Genomic DNA, 22,258 nt, shown 5'->3' with positions numbered 1-22,258 from the left:
CCATATAACTTCAGTTGGTTTTGCCACAGGTTTAGCAGCCACGTATTTGCACGTTTTTCAATGAAGCTGAAGCAAGAGTCGGGAAAGGATAAGACCTGTTCTTTAATTTCCAAAAGCAGCTTTTCATGGAATTTTCCATGCCTACCACATACACAGAAAAAATCAGAAGTGATTAACTGAGTGGATATACAATATCCTTATGTTCATCAAGCACTTCTGTCCCAGTAACCATCCTCAAGGAACAGTGTTTTAATTCTTCAGCTTGATTTTCTTTTGGTCAGGGTGAACTGAACTGCAACTGTCTTCTACAGGAAGATAAAACCCATGAAGCACAAATTGTTTAAACTACACTTTCAGTTACTTACACTAGAAATACAGAAAAAACCTAAACCTATTCCACAGGTCAGATGATCTGTGTACACATATACTATCACCCTGTACTGCATATGTGCCATTTCATCAAACCCATTTGCTTGGAATCAAATTCCAAACAGTGTTTATCCTGCAACAGAGTAACCAAGTTTTATATAGCCATGTGGCAATGAATTTCAATCACTCACTCAAACATCCTTCCTAACTTGTAATTAATTAAGTCCAGAAAAAGCTCGTTCAAGCCCTTTACTACTACTACTAAATGATCTTAATATTGCAAGCAAGGATCTGAATTTATTTGTGTTATGTTCCCGAAATAGTCCTTTTCTAGGTTACACTTCATAGTGGGAAAAAGACAGAAAAGAGCAGATACTTGAGGTAAGATTTTAATCATTAAAAGATTACAACAAAGGTTCAAGCAGAATGATTGAGTGTTGGGAAAGCAGAGCAGCGGCTCCTTCAGCCATTCATTCTTAGCTTTACTTAGTAAACTTTAAGAAACAAGGTGGAATATTCTCTATCTGGCAGCCAGAGTAACATGAAAGTGGACACTGATTATAGATGCATGATAATGTATTTCCTGCAAATGTAGAAGGCCGATATAGTTTTTACTTAACTTTAAAAAAGTCAGGAGGAGTTGAGCCACAGAAGCAGCATTCATAATGCATTTTGCCATGGAAACTGCTGCAGTGTGGAATCCCAGTCTGCTGTGAGCACAGGTTGCTAAGGAAAGAGAAGTAGACAGCTGTTAGAAGGCTATCAGAGCAATTCATAATGGTACTGATAGGAGGGTGATTAGCTCCCACATCCTTTTTCCTCATTATCATTAAATCATGGCTTACTGTTAACTGTTGTTCTTTCATGATAAGTGACTACTGTAATTTTCTTACTGAAAAATCTGAGAGATTAGTTTAAAATGTGTAAAAAAGATCACCGATGCTGTGCTCCTTTTAAATAACATCCCTTACTTCAATAGCTTGTGCCACTTTGTTTACCTACTGAAATATGTCCTTGAAGATTAAGTATATACACTTAGCATGTGGCAGCTGCCAAATCATGGGAAATGTTTTCCACTAAAATCTGTCACTGCATTAATGACAGTAAGTACCTTGGGAAATGTGCAGAAAAGAACTGAAGCAGAGCTCAGGACCTCACAGCCCTGCTCACCTACTAATTAACCCCTGGACCTGCTTCCTTGACATGCCTTAAGGTAACCAGCTATCTACATTTTACTTCTGTTAATGGCAATGACTCCTGCAGTCTTGAACAGTATAACACTTAGTCTATATTTGAGCTCAATAAAAGCCTAGAAACAAGTTGCTCTTAATCTTGTGGGCTTTTCCTCTAGTTTGTTGGCAGTTTCTAGTACATTCATCTGGGCCCAAGCTCTTTGAAATATGCAGTTGCAGTTACTCTTAGTTTAAAAAGCAGAGGGCAGGTAGGTTCTTCCTCTTTATTTCCAGTTGATTAAAGATCTTACAACAGAAGGGATAGAGCCAGATAGGGCGGAAAGGCTGGTCTAGGGAAGGAGTTGCTTTTACTACTGTATCAAACGTGTCATTGCACAGAAATAAATTCAAAATTCTGTAACTTACAGAGCTTAGTTCCAATAAGATACTTAAAAATAAGGTTTGGTTTTGCTTCCTCTGAATAAGAAGCAGTGTAATTCTCCATTCTTCAAGGAACACTACAAAAAACCACACCAAAGCTAAGTGACAAGCTAAAATTTGCTGACCTCACTGAGTTGTAGAGAGCCTTCTTTTTATGACATGCTGACCCTGTCCTACAATGTGATATGCTTAAAATTCTGGTAGTAAGTAAGCAAGCATGAAAAAGTTACATTACCTGAGATGCCATCTATTCTGGGCCCATAATTAAGTAATCTTCCAATTCCATAAGCGTACAGAAATGTATGCTATTAGTCAAGTATATGAGGGGAAGAGCGAGACTATAGATAATATTAGATTACACAAAAACTCTTTCAAAGGCTTCACATGCAAGAATAGAAAAACTGAAGTCAGGATCTTGCTTGAAAAATATGACAGTGCATATAAGTACAAGTAATTGAAGTACAGTCATTTGATGAAAAAAAGACTGCTGAAAAGAAATGATCAAAGATCAAGTATGCCTATGAACAGAAAGGTACATATAATTTTGCATCAAATGATGGTATACAAAGAAAATGAGAAGTAAGGAAGTAACTGACTTCTGTGATATCACTTGATTCTTTAGCAATAGTAGAACAGTTCTTAAACCAAGGACTGACTTCTCAAGAAGGCATAGAAATTGTGCTGGGTAAAGTGATTAACTGCTGGAAGAGAACTGGGATTGGTGAAGGAGATCCAGTCAGTTGGGTAGAGCAGGGACTTCGATGGACATGGAACTGACACTGCTCTCATCCTACTGCAAGCAGTGCAGCTCCACAACTCTGGAATAGCTTGAGTTTTTCTATACAACTAATTCACACCTTGTTTCCCCTTGCAAACCCCTGTAACAGTTTTATTCCCTCTTCTAGTCTGTGGAACTATTGCATGAGTTGTACTCAGACTGAACTGAGCGACAGAAACATGAAATACATCCTGGCAAATTTGGGGGGAAGGGAGGAAAAAAGATGTTGCTATTGCTTTAATATAATCTGGAAGGGGAGTTATTTTCTGTACAATGTTGTATGATTGCAATATTATTTTGCTTTTAGGACTCAGTATTTCATTATGACAAAAGCAAAGGTCAGAAAGGGTGGTTTGTTTGGTGCATGAGCATTTGATTAAAGGTGAAGAAAACCAAATGAACGCTTAACTGAGACATGAAGAAGATAAAAAAAAGAAGAATCATTAAAATGACAGTTTTCCAGGGAGTTAAACTGAGGTGGAAGGTTTAACTTGAACATTAAGGAAATATTCCTTGCAAAGATGCAAATATGAGAATAGTCCTCCCGTGAAAATACCAAAAATGTAGATGCTTCTGATTTTGCAGTATAAAGTGTCCAAGTAGTATGAAAATTATTCTGCATGTAAAGGGGAAAAACAAAATAAGTATTTTCGTTTGTTGTTTTTTTTTTTTTTCTTTGTTCTGTTTTTTAATCTTTTCACATTAGTCATTCAAATCCAAGTGAGCTTTTGGTTGAGCACTCTTTATCTCTATATGTTCCTCCAGTCATATATAAGGAACAGATGATTAGGGAAACAAATTAATTTGAAAAAAATAATTTATTATCTTTCCTATTCAATTCTAATACTTTCTTTTATATTTCAGGGTGCAAGTTGAATTCTATATGAATGAAAATACCTTTAAAGAGAGACTAAAGCTCTTCTTCATCAAAAACCAAAGATCAAGTAAGCAGTTGGATTAATTTCTGTTAAGCATAATTGTGATACTTTGAGTAGAATCCAATTCCATTGAAGTCAACAGCAACGTTATGATTAATTTTATTCTGAGATAAAATTTTACCCTGTAGAGGAGTCAATTTTACATAATATCAAAAATTCAGAAAGTATTATTTAAATCTAAAAACAACATACTCATTTTGTAGGACCAAATACATAGTGATGCGATTTGATTTCTATATTATGATCAAGCTGACTAATTTGCATGGATCTGACATTACAGTGCTCATTGACAAGTCCTGACCTTACGTCTAAGAAAGCAAAGACCCTCTAAGATGCTGGAGGAAAAAAGTTGCAGAAGTACCTAGCCTTTTCAAGTGTTCAATTTTATTAAGTACTCCTAATTAAATTTCAAACTTGAGCTGTACTAAAAAAACTATTGAGAAAGGAAACTAATGTGGAGAACATACCTCCTTCTGAATGTGGTGCCTCAGAAATGTAGTCCTTGTCTTTAATCTGATTTCACAATATCTTTATTTACATATAAATTTACATATATACACTTAAATTCATAAGCCATCATAGAAGAGAATAGTGTGGAGAAACTAAGATATTAATCTTTTTATATACATCCATGCAGCTGGGCGAAGGGGGTGAAGCATTGTATATTATCAAATTTTGATTAGACCAGGGGAGTTCATAGCCGAGAAGTGCAGTAACCGACCTCAATTTTCCTCTGTGTAGCAGGATTGAATTTACTTCCATTTGCCCTACACCTGTAAAGAACTAAAATTACAATAGCTTTACACACAAAGCTTTTAGGATAGAAAGAATACATTTTGGCTTTTCTAATACAACTATCATGGTTCCATGGCTTTGTGTCTGGGAAAGGACAGAAAGGAGAAAAGAACTTTACTTTTTTGGTGTCAGAACCTAAAAAAACCACAAGCCACCAAAATTTGGGAGACTAGATCAAGCTTCTAAAAATAAGACAGACCATAAGATCTTCTATCTGTAAGAGCTAGTATTAAATAAAAGACTAGTTTTACATGACAGAACATGATCTTTTTATTGGCTAAGCTTCTCTAACTTTCCAAGCGTGATAAGCAAAATATTCCCCTTAAGCCCCCCCCCCCCCCCCCCAAAAAAAAAAAAAGACACTGTTATGTGAATAACTGATATTTTCAATTTGAGCTTTGGAATTATTTGCAGGTTTCCAACTGGAGAATCAGGTTTAACAAAGCTGTTGGAGGTTCATCCATGGGAAAAGCTTACATACACATACAGTGGAAAAACCATCTTCATTCAGGTGCCTAAATAGCATAGAAAGCAGAGGACTGCCTCTGCTACTAAATGATGTGGATAGCCTTCAGAGTATCTTCTCTTCTAAACTTCAGATAGGACATCATTTTTTTCACATTATTATACATCTAACTAGATTTGGTTGGTGAATTTAATTTCAAATAGAAATCTTCATTGGAAAAAAGTTTCTTATGCTGTATTAGCACACTTTAGAGCTGTCTTATTGCATTTTGGCCTACAGGAAAAGAATGTGTACAAAAACTCAGTATGCATAGAACAAAGAAAGGAGATGTGTGAAGAACAATTTCATACTCCGTTTTATGTTTACAAATCTAACTGTGTTGCAAAGAATGAATTTTTGTATGTAGGTTGTGGCGTGTCCCTCCATATAGATATTAAAAAACTATCTAGATGTGGACCTGGGCAACCAGCTATAGGTGGCCCTACTTGAGCAGGGGCGTTGGGCAAAATGACCCCCAGAGGTCCCTTCCAACCTCAAACGTTCTGTGATTCTTGCTAGAAATAAATAAGTTTAACTAGATTTAAATTTTAAATTTAATTAATTACAATACAACTTCTCAAATGGTTTTAGTTCTCTTCTACTTTTTTCCCTGTGACTGTACATGTCTAAGTATTTTATATCTTTATAGCCTTTTATTTCTGATTTTGTTGATATAGCATGTAATGGAGTAACAGACAGAACAGAAAAAGCATCCTAAACTAGAAAAGGGTATTACTGCTGGCTAGAAAGGCAGTCTGGGAAGCTGTAAGCAATAAATGGCCTTTTTGTTCCTGATATAGCCCACAAAACAGGGATTTGATGCACTCTTGTTTACTTACTAAGAACATCTATAAAGTTATGACCTGACTTACTGTAAATCTCTTTTCACTGATAAGATAGGAAGATTCCAAGTAGTACCTTCTTGCTTGAGATAAGTGAAAGAATTTTTTTCCCTACTTAGATCTTAACAAGATTAAAAAGAATACATATATACAGATACATATTTTGATGGAAGAACTGCAGACTCTGTGCATCTAAAGATAGATACATTTATAGATAGATGATCATCAGCACAAAAATTAAACCAGAAGTTAATTAATTAGTATGACTTCATGGCCGTTCCTTTGCTAAGTGCATACTCTTCTGGCTAAGCACATTAAGAGAATTATCATAAGTTACTATACTGGGACATCTCTATTAGGTTATGATTGGGTAAGTGTGATGTATGGGTCTGAAGGAGAGGAAATGATGTGGAAATTTATTTTGAAATATGCAAGAAAGTGGGAAGCAACTGTTAAATCATCCTATTGAAGATGGGTTCACGTTATAGACAAGTAGAACAAGAATTTTTCTGTTTGGCTTTCTTCATGATTGCTGGAAAAATCCAGATTCTGGTGAATTTTCCTGCACAGTGATGCCATACAGAGCTAAAGTACATTTTTGTAGAAGCGTACTGTGGTTTTGATTAACAAATGAAAACACAGTTATGAGTTCTTCCTGTAGACAGCTAGTAGAGACACTGTCATTATGGGCACCTTCTTTTTCTGACAGGTCCTCAGGAGAGGACTCCAAAGAAAACTCTAATAAATGAGGCATGTGTTTTCTGTTGTTGAATTATGCAGCAAGTTCACGGAAAGTAAGTTGGCGAATGAGGGTGCTTACTGTACTTACAGCAGCATATGGCTTGGGCATGCCACTTCCCACTAGAATCCCACAGGTTACCCCAAGCACTGCTACTGGTTGTCATGATAGAAGAAGCTTAACCAACAATTAGACATTAAACAAGGCAATTTTCAGAAGAAACAAATAGGAAATATAGCAAAATTGTTACTATACTGAATGAAAGAAAAATAAAATCCCAAACTCAAAGTGTTCAGAAGTAGTAAGGTCAAACACTCCTTCTGCTTATGCAGATCTTGGTTCTTGTCCAAATGCTCGCAACCAGAATCCTCTAAAATACAGTCTCAAAAAAACCTGCTGCTGAGATAGTAACTGCTACTCATTGAAGTGTACTCATTCACTCCTCCATTGAAATTGGAGCATTCTGTTGCTCAGAAGTATCAAGGAGTTGATAAATCAAGATACTGCCCTTTAGATCTTAGTCAGTGTTCAGTAAGAGCACTGAAGACCTTCCTCAAATACTAAAGATGTAGTTGCCATCAAAATGATTGTCAGTAGTATCAGCAAATTTTCAGACAGTATAACTAAATTAAACTACACATGTTCACCAGACAGTTTTCGCTAATCCTTGAGACTTCACAAGTGAATTTAACACATCAGAGTGTAATATCATGTGGTTTTGTCAACCGGAACAGTCAGCTCTAGAATTTATATGAATTTTCTGCTGAACATTATTCTGATCTAAATCACATACAGACTGGTAGCATGAAATATCAACTGTTTCATTCATTATTCTGGTTTTGGAAGTATTTCTATAAACTGATAAAACAAGTCTTCATCTATGTCTCATGTTAACCTAGCTTCCACTCAATCTTCTGCAAGCAAATGTCTAATCAACTTCAACCAATGCATGAAAAGCATTTTACGAAGTATCAGCAAGGCCAAAAAAAAAAAAAAAAAAGAAAGAGAGAAAAAGATGACATATTGGTATAACTTGCTTGTACTTGCCAAGATCACACACTGCGTTATCACAGCCTAAAATAAGTCTCAAAGGGAAAAAAGTAAGTGAAGTTTCAATTCAGTGGAGAGGGAATAAAAGATAACCATCACCAGGATATAAATAAGATAACCATCACCAGGATATAAATAAGATAACCATCACCAGGATATAAATTATTAATAGTGTATTTTGATCCAACTCCTAAAGCCAGCTGCTACTGAGGTGATTTTGCTGAAAACCAAAAATATGTTAGGGACTTAAGAGAAAGGAACAGTGGAAAGTGATCCTAAAATCTTCAGCTGCTATCTCTGTCACTCTCACTTTGATTTATATCAGCTCTCAGATCTTTAGATCTCCAAAAACGGTTGTAAGGGACACACCAAGAATTTGTAATAAAAATGAAAGTCACAGTCAGTGCTAGTGAAGTATAATGTATCACTGTACTTAAAAATGCCTGCAAAAAAGAGCAAATACTTGTTCGAAATGAGATGGAAACATTACCATTTGACGTAGCTATATTTATTTCACAAAATGAACAGATTTCAATTTCAATTTCTTCTTTTAAAGAAGACAAAGGATGGAACACCCTGGTTACCTGGACACAGTGAAGTTACAATCTCATTAAACAATACATAACTGGATAACGGTATATAATTGTTGTAGCTGAAAGCAAGTTTCAGGCACCAGTGTCAAAACATAGAGGTATTCTGTGCAAATGACCCTGCTAGTTGAATAATCTGGCTATGAATGAAAAAAAAGAAATTAAGTCACACAGATGATGTTGATCCACCGAGAGCATGTAAAACAGAGGACAAAAACAGTCAGCCAGCAAAGAGAAATATTAAATGCTTTCTTTGTAGCAGAGTAATAAATGAAAACCTATTTTAAATGCCTTCTCTAGTGACTGTCCCCTCCTTCCCATATTTGAAATCCTAAATCTCCATGATAGTGGAATAAATGCATTTCTTCCAACTCACAGGTGACATCGCCAACTATGAGGCTACAGAAGATTTTGACCAGAGAGAATGTTTATTTGGTAGTCCTACATTAATTATTAAAGCTTTAGCAGGGGCGGGGAAATGTGCCAGTACATCCTATTTCTAAAGGCTGAGGCATACAGAACTAGGAGATGTGACCTTCTGAAATAGGATAGACTTGAAGGCTGTTCTTCCATATTTATATTGCAATAACTGACTCAATCAGGTACGGTCCAAGACCTATGCTAGTGCCGTACTTTATATATAACCCAGTCCATGATATGCACTCTGTATCTATGCTAACTAGAACCCTTGGATGAAAGCATGTCTGGTGTGAAAACCCTGCCTTATATTCTGTGGGAAACAGCCATTCCTGGGGAGATATCCAGAGCCTGAAGCACTTTTAGGCATAGCCTCAAATAGATCTATGGAAATGTAATATTTGAAATCTTAAATAGTTCTAGGTCTTTCAGGACTAAGGTTTGAGAGTTAAGAGTTTAAGGCAGCAGCTAGGAGCATGGGTCCCTTGTATTGATGTAGTTTTTAAGTCAGAAAAGCACCATTTTCTTTTGGCATTTAAACCAACATATAGTTTCAAATGATAATTAGAAACCAGGCTATTATCAATGCAGAAAAGAGTTTCACACCAAGATTAACATTTACAGAGCTAAAAACCAGAAGAAACAAACAGTAGACTGTTGTACTTACTAAGAAAGTTAGACAACACAAAATTGTTAAGGAAAAGAAATCCTGGTGTTTTTTTTTTTTTTCTTGGGGTTAGGTGGTTTTTGTTTGTTGGGTTTTGTTTGTTTTTTTTTTTTGTGGTTGGTGATTTTTTTTTTTTAACATTATCTGCTCTTCTTGTTGCAATAGCCTAGTTGTTATAGCAACCATTCATACTCCAGCAGACTTCCACAAAAGGGTTAGTACAGACAAACAATTCATGTTTTCTTCAGCAACAGTTCAAAAAGTACTGTAAAAAGAAAAGTACTGGGGTTCTTCCTAATCAAATAATGGCATAATAACACACTTACTTACCTCCTGCAGCCCCCCAATCCATCTTAGTACTCCAACATCTTCACTCATGTTGGAGAATAAATACTCTGTGGCTAATTTCTCTTGATAGGACAGCAGGAATCACTAGGTTAATGTTCACAAACCTAATTGCCAATAACAGCTGTGGGGCTTCTCATGGTTGGGACCACAGGATTTTAACCCCTATTTTACAGATGACAAGATGCTGTAAAACTCTATCCAGTTCTCATGTGATACCACAACTTCACAGTTAAAAGTAGTTAGCAGTGTGGCATAATAAACCTGAAGATTTCTTTCAGCAGTTGCATGGTAGAATATTTAAGAATCTATTTTCTTTTTATTCTGTGTTTGTTGTAGATTGCAGTTTAATGGGAGGGGAACTAGTAGATATACCACAGAAGTAATTATACTGAGTTCACCAGACTATCTTTTCTATGACTGGGTGCAAATGAAGTCATATCTGTGTAAGAGTCAGTCAGTGGTATTCTGCTTTTGACAGAAGGGTTCAGCCATGCCAAATTGGACTCTCACTTCACAAGACTGAAAAAAATTAATATTTAAAGTGACCTTGCCCCACTTAAGCTTAGTCGACTGGAAGTTTCAACTTAATTAGTGAACGAAAACTTTAAACCAAGAGCTAGATGCAAATATTTACACTGGCAAAATTTTAAGACTTTTGAATTTAATAAGACTGAGAATTTAAACCCTAATCCTCTAATGACTGCAAAAACTGATTAAAGTACAGTTAAGTTCTACTATAGTAGATAAAGGCTCAAATTAGCACCGAAATAAATTGCCCGTGTGATAGAAGCAAATGTCCATGTGGATGCTTTTGGAGGAATCCTGTCTTTGTGCAGCAGACCTATGTTTGTGGGAAATACTGTAATATTTTGTGCTATATCCTTTCAGCTAGAACATTTCAATATTCACATGGTCTGTAGAACAAGTTGTTGATTCAGTTCTGTTGTGCATTCAGTGTGACTTCCAGATGTCCTGGTTCTTGGATGCATAATTACACAACTTCAACATTAAGTAACTACATTTTAATATTTTATAAGTTGAGGTAGTATGCATATATTCTGTATGAGAAGCTACTGCATGAAGACTTTCAGATATTAATATTTAAATATTTGCCATTCTATATCCTCTGCCTGTGGTTGAAAGTATGTCTTCTTCATGTCTCTGTATCTTGCATCTCAAATACCATATGTAGTTCTGGTTCCCCTTTCAAGAAAGTGGACTTGTAATACTGCAAAAGACCTAAAGAATGTCATCACAGAAGATGAATGGCATAGAATAGCTTTCAAACAAATGACTGAGTAGTTCTTTACATTAAAACAGACTGAGTCTTAACCCAGAGATTTCTGGAAGCTAGAAAGTTGTATTATATGTGTATCTGACAGGCTTGTTCTTCTGTATGATACGCCAATCACCCATATCAGGGGCAGGTTACTGGCTAGATCAACATTTGCTCTGTTGCAGCATGGCTATTCTAATTTCTTTTAGTTTTACCTTGAAAGTGGATGAAACTGTAAAGAACCTGAATTTATTTCTGTATTTCCTTTTTAAAATAGGTCTGAGAATACGATTATTCAATTTTTCTCTCAAGCTACTAAGCTGTTTCTTATACATAATTCGTGTGCTCCTGGATGATCCTACACAAGGACTTGGATGGTAATGGTGTTTTCTTTTGTTATTCCTGCTTGCAAAGCATTGTGTAACTTAGAAGAAAGAAATTAATTTTATGAATAAGTGTTTGATAGTCTGTCAACAGGGATTTGGTTTTATGTCTTACAGATGTGTTTAAAGTATTATAAAGCCAGTCTTACATTGTGAATGTAAATAAGAACCAAAATGACAATATTCTTTTTTCACTTTACTGCTAAAATAATCCTGGCTATTTGCTCAAATACTGTGCATCAGTTGTGCAAATGTATCTTTTCGTTGTATTATTACATAACATTTCTATTTATCATACTTATGTTTATATTTATAAAAATAAAATTGCAAATATCTGCTTGCCAGTTTATGCAACAATAATTTTAGCATTTTACTTAATTCTACTTAAATAATTTTACTTAAGTAATTTTACTTAAAACCCCAGATCCTGGAAACAAACAGACAAATATATGAAACCTGGCTTTCGTGCAGATGACATTGATGATAATTTTGTAGCCCTCTGCTTTCTCTTAACACTTAGAAGAAAGCGAGACCAAAAGTATATTCTATACTCATGATGATCTATGGTCATAGAGCGCGATTTTGCACACCCAAAATTGTCAGTATGGTATTCTATATGGGTCATTGTGTACTCTGCTTTTTTTTTTTTTTTTTCATGTGTTATACAATCAACCACCAATTGTAGAAGAAATTCTATTTATCATTTATTCAATCCTGTACTTCAGTTGTATTTGTGTCCTGGATATATTGAATCTTCTTAATTCTAAATGCTAATAAGCACCACATTTTATTAACTTACTTGCTTTCACTTCATTTGATTCTACTGGCCTTAAATACTGAAAGAAATAAAGCACAGATGAAAATACTAAGCTTGAGATGATAGAACTAGCACTGTTGACACAACATTAGGCAAAGGACAAAGTATGACTTCTAGTTTTAGTATTTGAAAATCAGTTAAATCCAATAAGGGTAATACTATAAAAAGGCTAGTGCACAGGAGAAAGACTATATTTTACAAGAACCAAATCCAAAGCAAAGTGAGTTAAAGAATATCAGCTTTACTCAGCAGTGCATGAGAGAGGGGTGTGTGAATGGGATGTACAAGAGATGCATTTGAGAATTTTTTTTTGGTCAAAATTTATTGTAAGAAATTAGAACATCTGAAAAAGGATCAGAAAAAAGTCTCCCTGGAAAAGCAAGAACGGCAAAAAACTATTTATTGACTCCACATGTATCTTAGAAGGTCTCTTCAAGGAGAGGAAATGTGTAGGGAGGAAACTGTAAAGATTTTGCAAAACTTTTAACAGTGATGGAGAAGAGAAAATCCATCCTTAGAAGTTTAGGCATAGTAGCATAGCAACTTAGGGACTTGAAATTTTACAGCTGATGGTGCTTTCTGGCATGAAGAAGCTGCTGATATTGTTGTGTTATGAGAACTCTAGAGATCCCAAATGAGTGCATTCTACCGCAAGGTTATGTCTGGGTATGCAGAATGGATTGCAACATCAGCACTTCTGCCATAGGTATACTTTGATACTTTTATAGAATCATAGAATCATAGAATTGTCTAGGTTGGAAGAGACCCTTGGAATCATCGAGTCCAACCATCTACCCTACTCTACAAAGTTCTCCCGTACACCATATCCTCCAACACCACATCTAAATGTCTCTTAAACACATCCAGGGATGGTAACTCAACCACCTCCCTTGGCAGTCTATTCCGATGCCCAGCCACTCTTTCTGTGAAAAATTCTTTCCTAATGTTCAGTCTAAATCTACCCTGTTGGAGCTTGAAGCCATTCCCTCTTGTTCTGTCATTAATTACCTGTGAGAAGAGACCAGCACCAACCTCTCTACCGTGTCCTTTCAAATAGTTGTAGAGAGTGATGAGGTCTCCTCTCAGCCTCCTCCTCCTCCAACTAAACAGTCCCAGCTCCTTCAACCGCTCTTCGTATGATTTGTTTGCTAGGCCCTTCACCAGCTTCGTTGCCCTCCTCTGCACTCGCTCCAGCACCTCGATATCTCTCTTGTATTGAGGTGCCCAAAACTGGACACAATACTCAAGGTGTGGCCTCATCAGTGCTGAGTACAGGGGCACAATCACCTCCCTACTTCTGCTGGCCACGCTATTTCTAATATAAGCCAGGATGCCGTTGGCTTTCTTGGCCACCTGGGCACACTGCCGGCTAATATTCAGCCGCTTGTCAATTAGAACCCCCAGGTCTCTTTCTGCCAGGCAGCTTTCCAGCCACACCTCCCCAAGCCTGTAGCGCTGCATGGGGTTATTGTGGCCCAAGTGCAGAAGCTGGCACTTGCCCTTGTTGAAACTCATACCATTGAAGTTGGCCCAATGATCCAATCTATCCAAGTCCCTCTGTAGAGCTTCCCTATCCTCCTGGGAATCAACACTCCTGCTTAACTTGGTGTCATCTGCAAACTTGCTGATGATACACCCTATGTCCTTATCAAGATCATCAATAAAGACATTAAACAGAAATGGTCCCAACACTGAGCCCTGAGGCACACCACTTGTGACCGGCCGCCAGCTGGATTTAAATCCATTGAGCACCACTCTTTGGGACCTTCCAGTCAGCCAGTGCTTGATCCAGCGGATCATATGCTCATCCAGGCCGTGCGAAGCCAGTTTTTCCACGAGAGTTGTATGGGGGACAGCAGGCTGCTTAATTCCCCAGACCTTTACTGACGTGTTTGTTCCTTCAAACTGAATGTTTAAAAATTCACCAGCCAGAAAGCGCATTTGTCTTTTCGATATCTATTATTCCCTTATATTGTGTTGTGGTACAGTTATAGTTATAGTTAGTTTGTTCTATCTCTGTATAACATTTGTCTGGCTGAGAGATTTCAGATAAGTCACTTCTGTATGCTCACTAAGACCTCAATCTTGGAAGCTATGCCAGACAAACCAGCCTTGTGCCCAAATGGTGCCCTATTAATGTCAGTGGTTTTGCCTATAGAGATCCTGAGGGCTTGATACCTAAACTACTGCTATAATGCATTCTTACAAGTGCAGTGTTAGGAAAAAAAAGTCCTTTCTAAGTACTGTCACAGGCTGATGAAAGAAACTACTCAGTGTGCTGAGAGCATGGCTACAGAAAACTTGGTTGTCACTTGGTTGTTTTTAAAGTGACAATTCTGGAAGAAAGGCTTTTCATCACAGACTCCCCCTGCACATTTATTTCCTGTTTTTTGGAAATGCCTGCACAAGTTACTGTCTTTCATTTACTCCTTGAGGCACAGTGGGTGTACAGGGAAGTGCTTAAGACATAAAGCATCCTTATTCATGGATACCCCACTCATAGTCGGTAAAACTACAGCTACTACTAATCTGTGGTCTGCAAATCCTTTTCTTTTCTGCTGTCCTTGCTTGCCGAGGATAATCAAGGATATTTTTCATCATTTACACCAACATATATTCCTACATCCTTACATGACCATTTGAAGGGAGGATTTATGCCAGCAATTCAAGGCAAGATAACATCACATATCCACAGCAGATATATTTTTACATAGATGTCACCAGTTGCTTACTTGAATTACTGCTGCATGAATCTTAAGCCCTCCTCACAAGAGGATATGAAGTGTGATTTGATGCAGTCTTTCCTGTTGAGAGTATGGCAGGTATATGCACTCTTTCTATCCCAGCCTATCTATGTGATTGGATTTCTAGTATCTCTTGATCTTCAATATTTATTGTTTACTTATTTCAGCTTTTGAAAGTATAATTTCAGTTGTTTTCTTTTTAAATTGGAACATGTTTGAAAGGAAATCATTTCAGTAACCTGAAATGCTTCACAGTCCTTTATGTACAGATACAGAGCACATATGGAACTACTTTCTAAAAGTTGTTTTATGTTTTAAAATGTCTGTATCCATTGCCTGGGGTTTCAAACTATTGCATGCATTTTATAGAACACTTAATAATGTAATTAACATCCTTTTCCTCCTGTATGTTTTTACGATCGTGTTCCCATATACATTTGCTAATGAAAATGGACTTTGCATGGATGGGATGACAACTATCAGTAAGGAATTAAACCAGAGTTGTTCCAGTCAAAACTACACACCTGGAACGATTGATTGGTGAGTTCTGAATTTAAAAAAGCAAACCAAAAGCCCACATAATGGTGGGAAGGGGAGGAAAACACTAAGACAAATTCATTTCCATCTGGAGTAGTGAGATTTTAACATATAATAGTGATGTTTCCATAACTCTCAAGCAATTACTTCTGTGTTCCTGTGTATTCAGAACTGCCTTTAATATTTTAAATGTTTCTCTGATTGTGCAAGGGTTGGATGCTCTGAATTCCATCAATGCTTATACCTTGAAGAAAAAAAAAAAAGGATGCCCTTATTTAAAAAGCAATTATGACTAGCAGTAAATGACTCATGGATGCCAGATTCCAGTAGCATCAAGTGCCTATTATCATTGAGATTAGTGAATACTAACACAATATGAGATTTTTCAAGAGATAGCAGGCCCTATGTGAGTTAGATACCATTTATATCGTTACACAGATAACAAAAAGTTCATACAAAAGAATTGTCAAGTTTCTTTATACTAACACAAATAATTATTCCTCTGCACCTCTAGAATCAAAACTCAAATTGGTTTATTCTATCTGGAATCATAGGGGATGAACTAGAAGCCACTGAAGCCAATGAAAGATTTTGGTGTCACTGGGTGATGGATTACTCCCATAGGAACTCAATGAATGGCTCTGGATTAGAAATACAAGCAATGTCAATACTCAGAAGATAACTACTGATTTAAAATTTTTATTACTGAGAATTTTTTTTTAATAAGGCTGTTCTAATTTCCATTCACATGTACAAATATTTTTTTCTCTTGATTTCTTTCAACATACTAACCAGATTTCGATTAATTTCATATTTATTTTCTTGCTATAATGAACAGGTCTCCTATTATTTGGGTGAATCGAAGCTTGCCTTTATGGGGATTACAGGTAATATGTAAATGGACAATTTCACTATTGCCATTTAATAACTGCTGACAATATTGATTTATAGCATTTTAATGGTGTTCAGATATTCAGAAAAGTTGATATTAACAAAGAAATCTACCTGATGACCAAGTGCAACAAAACCGTAAAGATTAGCTGATCTGAGCTAACCAATTTGAATTTATATGGCTTTACAGTATATTTATAAAACATTAAATCTTATAACAAAATATTGTAGAATTAACGTTTTCTCTTAGACTTATAAAGCTCTGTTGAGTGAAGTAGTCACTGTTTGCTCTATTGATGAGTTTAAATTTTGTAATTGCTTATGACTATCTTTTGACATGCTTCATGGACTTTCTTGTTAAATAAACTAGAAAGCTAAAATTACTTTGTAATATAGAAGCCTACATGGTTAAAGGAGTATGTCACAAAAGATGCACTACATCAGTGCTTTGTGAGTCTGAGATCTTTTGAAGTCTGCGGTTCAGTACTCAGTGTCCTGGAGCCTGCTCATTTTAGGAACACTTCTTTTACTTGTGGACAGAGCTGTGGGACTTCTCCCTGTGAAATGTATTTTTCTACTAAGAATTTCTCAAGCTTCCAGAATGGTCATACCATTATATTCTTGCACCAGGCTTAGTGCAATGCCATTACAATGGTTTGTACCTCTGTGTAATATACAATTTTATTAAGGGAAGAATCCCTTGATGAAAATACCTTTCAATGCCTTGCTTAAAGTATGCACAGTTTGAATAAATTTTGACCTAGGCATTCAGATTACTGTGTTTGGTTCTATTAAAAGATACTGAGAGATTTATTTGTTTATGGTTACAGTCTTATTCTAATAAGTTTATTTGATAAACATAGGAATTTAGACATATGTGTATGTATGTGTATATACACATGCATTCACAGTACGATATATAGAATAGTTGCAAACAAAGATTTATTTTTATTTGAGATACAACCTGAGTTTATATAAACTCTCTTATTTGGAGAAACTGATATCATATTTTGATTGCATATTTTAATAATTTTCCAATTCATAGCATCTTGTTTAATTCTAGATAATGATATTGTGAGTGTAAATAGTGCACTCTTCTGAGTTTTCAGTAGTAGTGAGCATTAGTTTAAAATTAGAAATCCTGAAGCTTGTTTGACTTCAGGCTCCAGCTGAATTTGTACATCTTCTTGATAGCATATGCCCACAATGTACATTAAAATACAAATATTTGTTATGCAAAGGATTTAAGTAAGTTTTGTGGTTATTTAATATGTATAAAGTTTTAAATAATTTTTTTACTTTTTTACTATTTGACTATTTAAATATTTTTAAGAAACATAATACATACCAAACTACATATAATCTAAGTGAAGGCTGATAAGTTGAGCTCAGTTGCATTTAAATATTAAAATCAATAATGATTAATCTGTATTGCTTTTTGCTGTTTTCAACTTTCTAAATTATACACAATAAATAAGCGTTGTTTTTTTCCAAACATTCATAACATATTTACACAAAAGTGAAGAGCTGACAAGCTTCCATTATTTACAGCTTCCTCCTTCTCTCTCTTTCTCTGTCTTGTGAAAAGATCTTGTTACCTTTTAGGAACAGACAGCTCAAACTTGAGAAACAAGTTGTTGGCGGGCTGTGTATGGAGCGCTCTAAAAACCATGGAAAGGCCACTGTGCAGGCTCTCTGGAGTGTTATACTTGGAAGAGAGCAATGAGACTCAAGTCACAGCCCGTGCTTTAGTCAGAAAAATAAGAATATCTAAGCTTCATGCTAAATGCTGTTAGCTGAGATGGTTTCAGAGGTTGCATGGAAAAGCTGGTTTTTATTATCATTTACTTTTCATTGTAATGCTTAATGTCATGTATTCTTTAGAAGCTGGTATATTAATACATGCATTTTATCACTTCACTTAAGGTTTCTGTGGCTTTAATAAGTCTCTTTGAAACTCTGCTGCTGAGTTATCTAAGCTACAAGGTAAGTACTTTTAATTACTGTCAGGCATAATTCATCACAAAAATGCATGTATGAGCAGGACGTTGAGAAAAACACACATGTAAAGGACATGCTAAGACACTTAAAACTGTTTACTGTCTAAAAATTGTTCTTAATCCTTGTATGTACCATATACTGTTTATGTGTTGGAGTTATAAATGCAAATCAATTATAGGCAGAAACAACCCAAAATTAACACACCTAGTGCCAAAATAGTAACCAGCAATCTCAGTTTGTATTGTTCCTGAGTTTATTGGGCAGCATTTTCTCCCTATCCATTCTGCTTGTGGTCTGCATCAATTTCAGTGAGTGCAGAAGATGAGAGAAATATTGGCAAGTCAGCTCTCATGAGAAGTTACTTATTAGTGTGCAATGGGTGTAAAGCTCTACTATCCTGACTTGCTGCATATACCTGTCACGGAAGTTGAGGCAATTTTATGATGGCTATATTTCTACTGCCCACAAAGGAATAAGAGTAATGTAAGGAAGAATAATAATACTGAAATGCACTTTGGCAATCCAACTGATGCGAACACTTCCTTCCCTCTGGTCCTGTCCTCTTAGTTACAATCTGGAAATGTCATGATAGAGCCATTTACCCCTGTTTTACACCAGTCTCAGGAAGCCAAGAAGGCTGTTATTTCACACACTGTAAGGCCTTTCTGCACAGCCAGGATGACAAAAGGAGTCTTGGTTCATGTAAATCTGTGACAGATTACCTATTTCATGCCAACATTTCCAAAGCTTTTACAATTTAGGCACAAGTCAGAGGACGAGCCAGGAAGAAAACAAGAAAAAGATGATTGTGTTTGCATGTGTATGCACATTGCTAGGATTTCACAAATAACTTGTAAAATAAATAAAGCAGTCATTTGAGAGAATACTCCAAGGAATTTGCCTTTCTGATACTTGTTTGATGACACATGAGAAATGATTCAACATGCAGAACAGTGAGGACATAATAGTATATCATGCTACTAGGATACAGTGAATTTGCATTTTTTTATTACTTTTATATGGGGAGAAATACAAAGAATGTAGCACTGTATTACACTGCTGATCAGTTAGATTCAAGAATGAGTGGTTTACAATCTGCATTCTCACAGCTTAACCCATTACATGAGAGTTTGCTCTTGGCCAAAATTCTGAAAGATGTCTATGTCAAGTGCCAAAAAGCTCTGAAATGTACTGAAGTGTTTGTGGCAGAAATACAGAAATTTGATCTTGTAGTCCTAATTCAAATATTAAACACAGATTGTCTAAGGATTGTCTTTCTTACTTCTCTCTCCAAAACAGTTGGGAAAAAGAAAATACAAAGTAAAGATAAAATAAGATAAAGACAAAGGAAGGAAGGACTCCCTATAGAATACTGCTGTCTTTCCCTAACTTAATTTCATTCTTCTTTTTAACACTTATTTCTTATTAAGTTAATATCTTAATAGCAGGATTAGAATTAATGAAGAGAAATATCCAGACCACTGTGCCTAACATGCAGAAGCTAATGAAAAAAAGATTAAGAGAAAACAATCTGGTATTATTTCTTTGGAAAATACAACATATTTGCATTCCTCTTTTGCTTTATATTTTGCCATTAAGTCCTATCAGAAGGATGTACAGAGAGTGGCTCATCATTCATAACAAATATTAGTATGGACAATAGGGCAGTCGCCTGTGCGTAGGGGTAATCAAAACAGTTGATTTGATGGTAAAATCTTCTGAGCAGGGCATGTCCTTTGGGTATATGTCTCTGCAGCTCTTACGCTCTACTAGGGCTTTGTCTTTAGATTTTAAAACCTCTAAGACAACAAGCATTAAGTTAAGAAAAACACAATCAAATGCTAAAGCATTGTAAGGCAGGATTTGAAAGATTTAGCAGCTTCTAAGAAAAAGAAGTAGAAGTAGTTACAGATAAAATAATTTGCCAGCAGGGTAGTCTGTTACTTGTCTGAAGAGTCACTGAAACCCAAGAATTATTAAAAAGATAAATTCCTTAGGACAGGAACCTCACCTCCTTATCTCTGTGTAACTGTGCATGTAAAAATAAAAGTAAACTATCCTTTGAGAATGAAAAAGCAGAGACAAGATGTCTGTGTGTGATGCCAAGGTACCTAAAAATGCAACAGAAGAAAACAGGAGCATATTATACTCTTCATTAGCTGAGAGAATGGGTTGACTAGTTAATGCAATTAGAATTCTTCATTTGAGCTGTCTTACTAACTAGGTCATAACAAGGAAATATATGGTCATCTGAACACAGCGAACTGCTCTTTTAAAAGTATAGGTTTAAAAACATGTTTTCACCTGTGAGGTGCATTATGATAAACAGTAAAAAAAATAGGCCAGAGTAGCCTATATTCTGTATTGACATTTGACATATGTGTTTAAATCTGAGAGGAATGGTCTTCCTGCAATTCAACTAATGGGAGACACTCCAGTGTGGCATTGGAATATCACATATATTTCTCATCAAAACTATATGTAAGCCTACTGTGACATGGTGGTTTTTTTTGTCCTTTTCTTTGAAGGGAAATATCTGGGAACAAATTCTGAGAATACCCTTTCTCCTGGAAATAATTAATGCTGTACCTTTCATCATCACGGTAAACATATTTAATTTTATATATTTGTACATTGCACTTTTATAGCTGCATAAATACCCTTAATTTTTATTGAAGTAAATTTGAATCTTATGTGGATGACAAATTTGTGCCTGTGGGAGTAAAAATTTGTGAACAAGAAGAAGATAATTTGCTACTTGAATGAAGTAGTAATACCGATCACTTTCCCCTTCTTCCCTGATAGGGGACAAACAAAACCAAAACCCTCTAGCTCAAACTACAGCACAATCAATAAATAAGCCAGCTAGATATAAAAATCTAAGAAGCTGTGGTGTCTGCACTGAAAACTGACTGTCTCGATTTTATCAAATTATCTTACATACAGTTCATCACTGAGGAAGAAAAAATGTTACTTAAAGCCATATGTCACACTGGAAACAGATTAATAAGTATATTTCCCAAGTGTTTCGTTGCTGCTTGAATAGAAAAACTTTTAATGCATTTGTTAATTTTTCTTTCAGATTTTCTGGCCAGTCCTAAGAAACCTGTTTATTCCTGTATTTTTAAATTGTTGGCTGGCAAAGCATGCTTTAGAGAATATGATTGTAAGTACGAAACCCCAAAAAAATATTTTAGAGTTTCTATTTTTTTAGTATATTATCTTTAGTTGGATTTCGGCAGTATGGTTCACCGTCCAACTTTTAAGAGGAAGCTAATCAGATTATACAAATGGCCAAGTATTGCTAAACTGCTTTCTACATCAAAAATCAGAAAAAAATAAGACATCAAGTGAAATCTCAATTAATATAAATTTAAAGGGAAAGTTGGAATGGCTGGTTCTTTTGCTACTCTTCCATTCACGCACTACTGCTGGGAACTCAACTGCTATGCCTTAATTGGGCCTTACTCCCTGTAATTGGTAAGACAGACATGAGCAGACAGACTTTAAGGCAACTTGCAATAGTATCAGAATTGTGCCAGGATGAACAAAGAATGAGTTAAATAATCACAGAGTCACAGCTGGCTCTTTTGCACCCTTCTACATGATCATCAAATTCTAATTGCATTTAAATGACTGCATTTTATCAGGGCATTATATAATTCCTCTATAGAATCAACTCATGCTTTATTAATTCAAAACCAAAAATAACACCTCTTTTCCATTAATATAGAATGATCTTCACAGAGCCATCCAACGCACACAGTCTGCAATGTTTAACCAAGTTCTCATTTTAATATCTACCTTACTATGTCTTATCTTCACTTGGTAAGTGGGCAAAACCACTTTGTTTTTATTATATATATTGGCTTTTCTTCCTTTATTACGTCGTGATAAAACAGGCATTGTGGAAATCATGCATGGAAATAAAAAGAGTAATATACTTGCAGTGAAAGTG

The 22,258-nt window shown here is 35.7% G+C and overlaps 1 protein-coding gene across 3 annotated transcripts in view; it reads left to right on the top strand.

The window, feature by feature from the left end:
* Positions 1-22,258, top strand: part of KCNT2 (potassium sodium-activated channel subfamily T member 2) — a gene marked incomplete at its 5' end in the record, with an annotated part of 158,319 nt that overhangs the window by 33,272 nt on the left and 102,789 nt on the right. For all 3 annotated transcript variants that reach the window (XM_082484518.1, XM_082484517.1, XM_082484516.1), the window contains 7 exons: positions 3,625-3,704; positions 11,205-11,304; positions 16,247-16,295; positions 18,226-18,285; positions 20,829-20,903; positions 21,383-21,466; positions 22,034-22,128. In XM_082484518.1, the coding sequence (XP_082340644.1) occupies positions 3,625-3,704; positions 11,205-11,304; positions 16,247-16,295; positions 18,226-18,285; positions 20,829-20,903; positions 21,383-21,466; positions 22,034-22,128 (543 nt within the window). The remainder of the gene's footprint in view (positions 1-3,624; positions 3,705-11,204; positions 11,305-16,246; positions 16,296-18,225; positions 18,286-20,828; positions 20,904-21,382; positions 21,467-22,033; positions 22,129-22,258) is intronic.

The sequence above is a fragment of the Vanellus vanellus genome (assembly GCF_965231255.1).
Source record: "Vanellus vanellus genome assembly, chromosome: 5".
Classification (NCBI taxonomy): Eukaryota; Metazoa; Chordata; class Aves; order Charadriiformes; family Charadriidae; genus Vanellus; species Vanellus vanellus.
Note: the sequence above shows the minus strand (reverse complement) of the source record. Positions and strands in the feature narration are given on the sequence as shown.